The 11,499-nt window shown below is 40.3% G+C and overlaps 1 protein-coding gene across 4 annotated transcripts in view; it reads left to right on the plus strand.

Moving 5' to 3' along the window:
- Nucleotides 1-5,825, plus strand: part of sipa1 (signal-induced proliferation-associated 1) — a 34,670-nt gene extending 28,845 nt beyond the window's left edge. For 2 of the 4 annotated variants that reach the window (XM_069716484.1, XM_069716485.1), the window contains exons 14-16: nt 58-124; nt 1,394-1,472; nt 2,859-5,825. In XM_069716484.1, the coding sequence (XP_069572585.1) occupies nt 58-124; nt 1,394-1,472; nt 2,859-3,002 (290 nt within the window). In that variant the 3' untranslated portion in view covers nt 3,003-5,825. Of the gene's footprint in view, nt 1-57; nt 125-1,393; nt 2,556-2,858 lie in introns of those variants that run through there. The other 2 variants (XM_069716486.1, XM_069716487.1) reach the window with 2 other exon arrangements.
- The last annotated feature ends 5,674 nt before the right edge of the window (nt 5,826-11,499 follow it).

The raw sequence follows: 11,499 nt of genomic DNA on the forward strand, positions 1-11,499 counted from the left end.
TTTATTGTATCTAACTATTTTAAAAGCTAATAATGCGTATAATGTTTCGTATCACAGACCGCAAAGCCGGAGACCAAGCAGGATCTGACCAGAGTGACGGCAAACTGAGAGACTCAAAGGAGAGGTGGGTTGCTTAATAGTACATACAAGGTGATGCAGTTCAATATCTCTGTAGTTAGTCTCTTGCTCCTCTTCATCTGAATCGAGGAACACATGCCTTCTCTCCACTCGATAAGACCTGCTCCTTTATTCTCTCTCAATTATGTAGACTTCATCGGCTACGTCCAACTGTTTAAGTCAATGTGATGGCCTCTCTCCCCCATAAAGAGAGACCACTCGCTGACTCGAGACTCGCTGAGTTTCTTGCGTGTATTCACAGTGTGTCTGACTCACTGCCACAGACGTCTTTCTTTTAATACTCCAGCTCCAGTCCATTTTATTTTCTTTAATTGTCTTTGGTCGTCTTCCTTTCCTCTTCCGTGCTGTGACTGAACAGTTCACGGAGCTTTTGACCAAAAGCAAATTAGACAATGAGTCAATAAAAGACAAGCAAACGCAAATGTAAAGCTTTTCAAGTTATGTCCACCCACATGTTACAGAGGTCAGCATCGATTACTACAGTATTTCAGCATTACAGCTCACGACAGGTAGCATCTGTGACGTATACAGTATATAGAGCTTACCGTGATTTATCTGTTATTGTACTTTTCTTTTGGTCAAATTTTGATCTGATTTTTCTTCGTGTTCACACATGCCAGATTGTATTTGCCGACCATAATGAAAAGCAAAGTCTCTGCTTTTTTTTTTTTAAAGAAAGTTCTCCCCTAAAAACAGGACAGGCATCACTTTCAGATGACTGTGAGCTGTAAAGATCAAACATCTCTCCATATCATGAAGCCCATAAATACACCACAACAGTGCCATGTGCCGTCCTTTAAACATGCCCTGCTTTGAATGCATCACCAGGGGAGCACTTTTGCTGCTCTCCGTTGGGTGTAGTCATTATGTATAACTGCAGCCAGACGAAATGCATCATGGGATGACTACACTCAGTCAGAATGGGTCTGCTCGTCAGATGCAGCAATTACTGTAAATTGATCTGCGAGCATTACAGGTTTCATTAAAGGCCGCGGGAACAAAGTCTTGAGCTCCGAGGCTGCCAGAATGACGGACGGCTCCACAGCCAATCAAGCAAATTGAAAAGTTCCCTCACCCTGTACAAAACGAAGGAACGTGTTATTACAGGAGGACTTTTTCTTTCTACAGAATACTTTTGTTGATTTGATGGCTCGCCGACTAAACCATCCAAACACTTTGGTTTCCATTTAGACATTACAACTGTAAAACTCTGTGATTGCTTTTGACAAAGTGTCACTGCTTCATTTTGTTGCAGTGACTCTCCAGGCCACCTAGAAGAGAAGGTGTCGCAGCTGGAGGCCATGCTGAAGAAGCTGCAGGATGACCTGCAAAAGGTGCTTTGACTTCCAATGAATGTTTTTTTTCTGTGATAGTGTTTTCAGTGAGCTCCATCAGTGAGTCAGCAGGTAGGAGAAAGTAGCCGGAACCAGATGATTTTCTATTGGCCGATGCAGCCTTTTGTTTACTGGTACAAACCATGTCATCCATGCAGCCATTGCAGGTCCCAGCTGACATACTACAGAGATGTATCAAATACAAAAACACTCAAAAAGGCATTTATTTATTTGTAATTTTGTGTACAGAAACATTTTCAGAATATCATATATCATACTTTTTTTTTAACATGTATTTATGACAAACTCCTTTAATGCTGTTATCAGTACTTTTCTCTGCACATTTCCACTAAACATAATTCTGTGTTTATTTTTCATGTTGATGCCACAGAATATTGTATGTGATGAACTAAAAAAAAAGTTCTCAACACAAAGTCCACGTGCCTTTCCCGAACTTTCAACCACATCTCATGGCCTTCCTCAGCAGATAGAGTTGCTCAGTCAAATACAGACAAGTGGACCTTGTGTTGAGAATATATATATATATATATTTTGTTTTTGTTTTTTTTGTTGCCAATACTGTAAATGTCTCTGTCTGTACAAAGCATTATATGATAAGTTTTCTATTTTTAAGTCCTGGATTAGGACTGCAACTATAACTATTTTCAGTATTGATTAATCTAATGGATATTTTTCTAATCAGCCAATCATCTCTGAACTGCCAAGGATAATGACAAAAAACAGTTAGTGCTGAAACAATTAGTTGATTGACAACAATTTTAATAATCAATTACGCATTTATGTGACAATTTGCTGCTTTTCTCTGTTTTTTTGTGTGTTTTTGTTGACAAAGCCATCAATTTGAAGATAAAACCTTGGACTTTGGGAACTTGTTCATTTTTCCACCATTTTTGTTTGTTTTTATTTAATGAAAGAATCAGTTGAAAAATAATCGTCAGAGTATTCAATCACGAAAATAATCGTTAGTTGCAGCCCTATACCCGTTGTAAGTTATTAGGTGCTTGCTTCTGACCAGCAGCCCTTAAAGCACTGATTTAAATAAATGATATGCAACAGTGAAAAGTCAGCAAATGTTTGATTGTGTTTATCTGATCAATGACTAAAACAAACAACAACAAAAATCAATTCTGTCAAAACCAGTTCAATGACTAATTGTTTCTGCGCTGTTTCCTCTCCCTCACTGCCGTGTGATGTGCCTCTCCACACACTGTTTGTGTTGTTTTTCTTTCACGTTCTGCGTTGATGTGTGCACACACGAGTATCCTCAAAGCCACCGCTGTACCGTACCTGTCGCTCTCCTCCCGTTCCTGCCACAGCCATCTGAGCGACAGCCTCTCTGTCTTGTTGTGTGCCGATGTCTTTCAGGAGAAAGAGGACAAGGCGGTGCTGCAGGCCGAGGTGCAGAGCCTCAGGCAGAACAACCAGCGGCTGCAGGAGGAGTCGCAGAGCACGGTGGCCCGCCTCATCAAAGTCACCGAGCTGCTGTGCAACGTCAACAAGCCCTGTTAGCTTCACCGCTTGCATGCACAAACACACAAATCAGCAGAATGATGCAAATCGTGCAATGCACCTGCACACTCGACACTCTTATTTTGTCCATACATACTTGCAAAAGACCCACACACATCCTCTTGAGCCTGTGTACTACCACAGTCTCTGTCCTTAATCCTGGACCCGCCTGCTGGAGAGGGAGTATGCAAATCAATTCATAAAAGAGAGAGAAAAAAAAGATATTTTCAGCATCCCATGATGACCTTCACAGACTGACCAGCATAGGCTGCTGTGTTGCTATGCCAGAGTGCTTCTCTTGGTCTGTGTGTGTGTGTGAATGTGTGCGTGTGTGTGTGTGTGTGTGTGTGTGTGTGTGTCTGCATCTGTACCTTGCTTCAAATACTTGACAAGCTCGGCTGAATAGCACTTGAATAAAAAGTGGCAATTAAGAGAGACACTGTATAGCATGTTTGGTGGTGTCTTATCCGAAATGACCAAAAGTGTATATATATATCACCAATAATATATGTGAACAGTAGTATTGCTATCCTCTCTGCCAGGCGTGTAGTTGCAGTGTGTGAGTGTGGTTCTGCCTGCTGCTGATAGTGTGGAAGGCCTTGACATAAAACACAAGAAAAACAACACAAAAAAAAGGGAACGTGACAATTACAAGCTTGTGGGCAGCCTTCTACTTTAAAAAATTTAATGACGCTTCCTGACTTGCCTCAGAGCGAGGTCGGTTACGTAAGAACGTCACTCTCTGCCCTCTTCACTTCTAAGTAGTACTGTATTTAAGAAATTCTGTTTTTATGGAGAGGCAATTTAAAAAAAAAAAATCCAAACCTATAGACGTAAATGTCAAAAAAAGAAAGAAAAAAGAACTGAGCATGCTTGTTCCTCCTGGAAGTATGTATGAAAACCAGTATTGAAGGGATACTGAAAAAGGGTTATACCTCTCCTGAAGACACAGACTATGGCAGGAAAGGACTACTCCATCTTTCTTCCATAACTGCCTGTAGCTGTCAATCTTCTAACCTCACTATTGTAGCAGCCATACTGTAGAAGATCTCCTCCTGCTGGCCTGAACCACTGAATGCCAAAAGGCAGCTTTTTTTTGTTTTCTTTCAGCTGGCAAAATAGCTTTAGGTGTGTGATTAAAACACATTGAACTAATGTTGAAATACAGAATATTGTATTTAAGTATGTTTTGTGTTTGGCGGATGTCTCCAGTGACTATTTTGGGTAATTGTTTACTATGGCTTATGAGTGGTAGCGGTAAGGACAATAGGTGAAATCTTACCATTCCACCCTGGTGTGTGTTGGTGTGTGATTCTGTGTCGTTCTTGCACTTTTTATTTTTAATTTTATTTTGTAAAGTCAACCCTGGACAGGGCACATACTGTACTTTATTTACTGCCCAGGTTATGTCTTGCTCAATATACAAAGGTGGGTTAGATCTCTACCCCCTCCCCCACACCCCTCCCCCCTGTCCCCATTCCTCTTCCTGATGCCACCTTACCTCACCTTTCTTTGTTCGCTGCTGATGGCGCCAATAACAGAGTGTGTTCAGAGGAGTCGGACTGCTTCTCCTCAGTGCCAACGAAAAAGAAAGCCCAGGCAGCTCTCCTGAACCCCACCGAAATCAAACGGAACTGCAAACTCATCTACCAACCACAGACTTAAACTGAACTCAGACTAAAAGGGATGCCAAACGTTCGCCAGTCACTCAGACTCTGTTGTTTCTTGTATAAACTTCCTCTTGTAATTTTATTTTAGAGTCACTGTGAATACCTGGTACCAGCATATTAAGATACGGTATATACAGATTAAATTATGAATCTAAACTTTATCAGTATGTGAAGATACTGTATGTACAGCTGAACTGTTCCATGTTAGTGCATTGGGTCGTGTATGCCCTCTTTTTTGCAGGATGATTATGCAGACAAGTGTTAAAATTGTGGCCAGGCAGGCTCCCGTTACATCTCTATACATGCTGAAGCCTCATGACTCAAAAACAGGGAGACTGCTGGTATGAGAAGACCTGTTTTACTGTGTCTTGTATAGTTATTTAGATTGTAGGAGGTTGGTCAAGCATGAGAATGTGCCAAGCAACTTCCAAGCTCCCCCTCTGTATGTGTGTATGTATAAAAATGTAACTTATTAATCATGCAAATGTGGATTTTCTTGTAGCTGTTTAAACTGGAGGGAAGTTGTGTGGGATACATTTGTGAAATCGGGCAGAAAGGAAAGGTGCGCTTGGTTATACATTTTACTTTGTTTTGTAGAAAACCAACAACTATGATATAATATGACAAAAGGCTCTCTGAAACTTAATGTAACTATGGGTCTTATTTTCATTCTAGTATTGAGCTATATCAGCTATAGCTCTCATTTGATAAGGTCTTAAAACACCATTAGGTACGCCTTAATGAGTGAATCTCTTCTACCAGAGTGGATGGTCAAACTGGTGTTATGTGAAGGCTTATTTATCTGACTTTGTGCCTACCTGAAAATGTAATATATGTTAGTGATTTCATTTATTTGTCTTTAGTTGGTTGCACTTAGTTGTTTTTTTTGTTTTGTTTTGTTTTTTCTCGGTTGGTGGCAGATGAAGGATTTTCTAAGAGACCATCACAACATCTGGTCTTTCATCCGCTGTGTGCGGTAAAGTCACTGGGTGCCACGTGATCTAAAAATCACATAATGATGATAGATGTGTGTTGTCAATCTCGAGCATCACTGGAAGGTTTTCGCGGCTCAATGAGTACCACAGATTGTCAAAAGAACCGACAAATATATGATTTTTAAAAGTGAATTAAAAGGAAAAGGTGCTTAAAACGACTCATGATGCATTGAAATGGAGTTTGAATATGTTGGATGGTGTATGCTTCCCTTGAGGGATTCATATTTTGGTAGCTAAATGGTTTAAAATGGACAAAAGGAGGGAAAGAAAAAATCTGGTATAATTTGGGCATCACATGCTGCAGCAACTCTAACCCTGCAAAGTTGAGATGTTTGACAAATATATCCAGAGTAGATCATGTTGATACATTCTGACCTCAAAATATGCTGAAATGATTGTGGAGTATTTTTCTCATTCTGTTTTAGCCATAGGGATCTGAAGGATTTGGGGGACTTCTAAAATAGGATATGATTTACTCACCCACAGGTCAGACAGGTCGCTCTTCATAACTAGTAAGGAAAGACAAATCCATTAACTTACAGGCCATTTGACTTGAAGCAAAACTGAGAATAGAAGCAGAACATAAAAATGTAAATGTCACTTGGATAAGATTTTTAGCCATCATTTGCTCTGTCTATACCTCTTTTTACGTTTCATTCAGTACAGAATAACTGAAGGAAAGGTAAAATTGTTTCCATAGATTTGATTCCAGTTTTGATTTGTGTGACTGAAACCACAAGCAGGGACAGAAAGAGCAATTAAATCCTTATGTGAATTTACAGTGTTCATGTGTTTAGAGTGGAGTCACAAGTGGTGGTGACGATCAAGACGTGACTTTGGCAGCCATGGAGAGTTAGATCTTCGCTGGAAGTGCTGGATGACTTTGTCCAGTTCAGGTTCAACCTTCCTGGACTGGACTCTGATGAACCCAGAAGGTGAAGGGAAAACAAAAGTGAATACAGCAGCGAGATGACGGACAAAGGTCACGGCTAAATATGAAGTGCTGACAAGAATAAAACATAAAAGTCAGATGACAAATTTTGTATGTACAAGCAAACTCACGGTGTCATCTGTAGGAGGCAGCAGGCTCCCAGTCCCTTAAAACAAAGGTTTGCATTGTTATTCAACCAGCAAAATGAGAAGTAGTAAACACAAATATAAGTCTGTTTATAAGGGAGAATAAAACCCTGCTATTGATATAAAAGAAAAAGGCTGTGCTACAAAATGTTTTCAGAATATATTTGTTCTTTTGTTTGGTGTGCACAGCGAGTTACATCTCTGAAACAAGAACTCAAGAGTGGCATCACACAGGACACACTGTAGACAGGAACAAATGATTAACAGAATATGGATTTAGGGAAAAGTTAGTAGTAAATCTTTGCCTTTTACAGCTAAACTGCATGTTTTCCATGTTAGTGTCCACATCCAGGGTACTGTTGGATTTCTATCATACCAGCTGCTAATCTGCACTGTTATTCCAGGAACAAATCCATCCCTTGGCTGAAATTAAACCCGGCAGCTGATCTGAGGAGCAAAATTTAAAAGCACTTATCTCTTCACAATCAAACCAGATCAAAATGTTTAAAATCTGATTTCTGTGGTATATGTAAGACATGCTTAAATCATTTGAACCAGCCTTTAATTATTGTAGTTTGTCATTGGTCAGCAGCATCCAATCTGAATGAAGTGGCTTTTCTTTTGAAAGAATTTGGCAAGTCTTTAATTGAGAAAATCATTGGGAAATCACTTTAGCTCTTGAAAATCTGATTGTCAGAAGCTTTGATTTCAACTTGACCTTTTTTCAAAGCTAAAGCACTGTCAGCAAGAACTATTGATGCTGAGGATTAAACAGGTTTTAATGGTGTTGAGGTTGAAGGGGATTAACAGTATTTTGGCCTTGAAAATTCTGTGACCATCACACTTGACCAACTTCAAACACACAGTTTAACTTCCTGTTTGTCTTTTACATCACCTGAGTAAGAATGGCACAACGACAATAAGCTCTGTCCTTGACCCTTTGAAACTCCACCAGAATGATATCAGCTGATAAGTCATGGCATCGCTTTGTTTTTCAGTTAACAACCCACAGGGTCACGTTTTGAGGTATTGGTCCACGATCACACAATCATTATGTTTCACACTTTAATAGACCAGGCTATCTATCTATCTCTAACCCCTGACATTATCTGTCTTCACAGAAGACATACAAGACAACTAATGGTTGCAGGTTGATCATGTTCACATCTTAGTTTAGCTTGTTTGCAAGTTCATATTTTCTAATTAACTCTAAATAAGTGCAGCTGAGGCTGATGGGAATGCTTTTAGTTTTGCAAGTACTTAGTAAAAAAAACAAAATACACCACAAACTGGAATTTGGACCAAATGAAAACCTAGATGAAATGTTAAGGATCAGCCAACACAGCACTTCATCCTGAATGGAAAAGGTTTGCGTACCGAGTTTTATGGCAAATCCCTCCAATTGTTGCTGAGATATTTCTTTCAAAACCACAAATGTCAACTTGATGGCTTCAGAGGAAAAGTCAGGCGATCATCAATGTCAATGGACTCATCCTCCCTCGAGCAAACTTCCAAAAACTCACACATCTGTGTGTCACTGTGTCTGTAAACACGGTCACATCAGTGCAACACCTAAAAACATTCTTGATGACATGTTTGATACACCTGGAATTCACTGTCAGGATAAAAGGAGTAAAACCAGTCTGCAGGCGCATAAACACATGTAGAGGTTCAGAGGGAGATAACACAGTTTTTAAACATCTTGAAATCCTGATTGGATGCACATTTCCATCTCCCTGAATAGCATGAGGTAAGACAAATACACTTTCCAAGGCTCGTTCCCTGTTCATAATACAGCACGACAACATCATACAAACATTTCTCAGGACTTTGTCCTCTGGAAGGCTTCTATAAACACCAGCCTCAGAAAAGCACTTTGTCTTCCCTGTCCTGACACCAGGAGGAGAACTGATGACAACAATGCGCCGCTCTATGTCTTTATTTGGGGTTCGAGTGCCGGAGTCTTCACTGGGCGCTATGTGTCACACACAGCTCAAGGGCTTAACGCCAGTTTGACTCATCCGTGTTCTGTAAATACAGAGGCCATGTGCCGGTGCGTGCGTGCGTGCGTGCGTGTGTGTGTGTGTGTGTGTGTGTGTGTGTGTGTGTGTGTGTGTGTGTGTGTGTGTGTGTGTGTGTGTGTGTGTGTGTGTGTGTGTATAGATTGGATTTGAAATGGCCACTGTTGCTCCATACTCAACAAGTGGATGAGGCCTAATGTGAGTTTATGTGTTCCTGCCATAAATGAAACTTAATGTTTTAGTGAGATTTCATATTATACATCTACAGATACAAACAACAGGCAAATATTTGATCTATGAAATCTTCTAATGTTTTGAAATAAACTCAGTACTTTATTTATTGAGGCTAACACGGCCCAGACATTAAATTGAAGATTTCCATTTTGGGAGATACTAATGTTTCATTTAAATACATTTTGAATCAAATAAATTTAGAGAAATTTCAAGAAATTCAAAAAAAAAATTCAAAAACTCAACTTGAACAATTTAAAAGACCAGATTTTTTCATTCTATTGTTATTTTCCTCTAATGTGACAAAATAAATACATGCTGATTAAGTGTCTGTGAACAAAACCATCCGTTCTGTAAAGTAAGCAGTCTGTTAATAAGCACCTTATACAACAAGCCCTGCAAGTCACTGATAAACAAATCAGAGAGTCCTGCCTCATGCCATAAACTCTGGAGTTAAATATTAAAAATGCACCTGGGCACTCCAGGCTTACTGATGTTTTGGAGTCTGCTTCCACTTTTTTTCATTTTTACTGAGGTAAATGTGAATGTGCGTTGTTAAAGGTCTTTATCTTTAATAGATAGACATTAACCAGACAGTTTCTATTATACAATGCATGCACTTTTACGCAAATGGTTTGTACACTTTCTGGGAAACTGGCCGGGTGGATTATTAGCAGACAGGACTACAGCCGTGTTTCCTAATCTTCACTGTGTTTCTGGAAGGGCTCCATGTGGCAAGTAGTCTTTGTTTCCCAAAACAGACAGTGGCCCGCTTACTTTTGTTGTTTGTATTTTGCATCAATTCAAGAGCTGGGAATAAGAGAAGGAAAAAAAAAAAAAAAAAAAAGAATGTCACCGTATATTGCTGTTCTCTAACTCTCACCTCCTTTTATCAGGACGCTGTTGAGCTTGGCCTGTCCAGACGTATCTGGCACTGGTATGGAAACTGTAGTAAATCACACCATAAGACCCCACAGTGAAGACAGCTGAGAGGATTACCTGGGTCTCTCTCCCCGGGACATGTAGTGAGAACGTTTATAAAAAAGGCCTCAAACATCAAAAAGAACCACCTCCACCCGCCTCACTGACACTGTGGTGTCTTGATGAAGAGACCGGGATCATTAAACAACACCAGAGTGAACAAGGGTCTTCCACAGACTGTCAGGATGTTGAACACGGTACACCCACCCAGCACTCAACACACATATTAGTTAACATAGACATATGCATGGAAACCTTGTTAGCTTACATCACTTTGTAAACTCAGGTCTTTGTTGCATTTCATGGATCGTTTTTATTTTAATCCTGGAAGAAACAATATTTTATCTAAACTGTGTTTTTATAACCTGAACATGCTTTATGATCTTCATCCTGAAGATGACATTGTGAGGTCAAAACCTTTTGCAATATCAAACTGTTAAAAGCTTTAAATACATGCATTTTTTTTTAAAATATATATATAAAAAAACCTTAAAGCTTGCCTTTGAAGGTACCTTGTGGAGTTTTTGACCACTAGGACTGCTATGAAGCTATGTTTTGCTCCTATTCCTGATTTGTTTTGTACTGTGTGACACACATAAATATTTTATGAGGACGGAAAGCTTAACGTTGGCCAAATCTCAAGCGTACACACATTGTGTTCTTGTGGGAAACATTGAATGTAAACAAATCTTTTGTTTGTTTACAAGACGGGTCCACTGGACACCTTTAAAAAGCCTTGTTGAAATGGAGGATAAGACAAACCTGTAGACAAATTAGAGAGCAAGGAGGCCTGCAGGAGCTAGTTTAGGAGGAGAAAGCCTCATCCAAAAACACTGTAACCTCAGACAGCAACAGGACAGAACAACACCAAAGCACAGAGAAAGGGTGCAGTGGCCAAAAGCTGCAGCTGCAATACACCTTCTAAATAAAATCTGCTGAAGTCAAATCCATGAGTGTGGAGGTCTGGTGAGGAAGGCATTGGTCCAAGCTGAAGACTGGTCACAGAGGGTGGATAGGAGAGGCCTACCACAGAAACACAAAGCCTAGATCTACCAGTATGGAGTCCTACCAAGGGTCCTCTGGTTCCTCCTCCTGGTGTCCAAGTTGTCATTTGCAACTGAGGCCTGAAGAAGATAGCTAGGGTCAGTGAAAAGCTTCTAGTAACTACTGGAGGAATACCAGGTGACTAAAGCATGCTACTGCTCCTGCAAAACTGCAGTGAGGGAGTATGCAGTGAATGCTAACAGAAATAGAAGTTTGCACTGAGAGGATCATCAACTACAACAGCAGTCTAAGAGTCCAGATTACGTCACCGGGACATTGTTGGAGCTGGAACCATAGGCATGGGAGTTGGCTGCACTCCACAGCCAAGCTGGAGCCGAGCCAAGCGGGGAGGGGGGAGATGATGCAGACAGTGATTTGCCACATGGTGGGAAAAGGGAGGCTGCTAGGAAGAGGCAACAATGCAAGTGGACAGAGTGGAAAGTAGCTGAATCAAGAAAGATCAACTGGACTGACTTGA

The sequence above is a fragment of the Brachyistius frenatus genome, unplaced genomic scaffold (assembly GCF_029030835.1).
Source record: "Brachyistius frenatus isolate BFR_SWC_R1_liver_20210118 unplaced genomic scaffold, ASM2903083v1 Contig_157, whole genome shotgun sequence".
Classification (NCBI taxonomy): domain Eukaryota; kingdom Metazoa; phylum Chordata; class Actinopteri; family Embiotocidae; genus Brachyistius; species Brachyistius frenatus.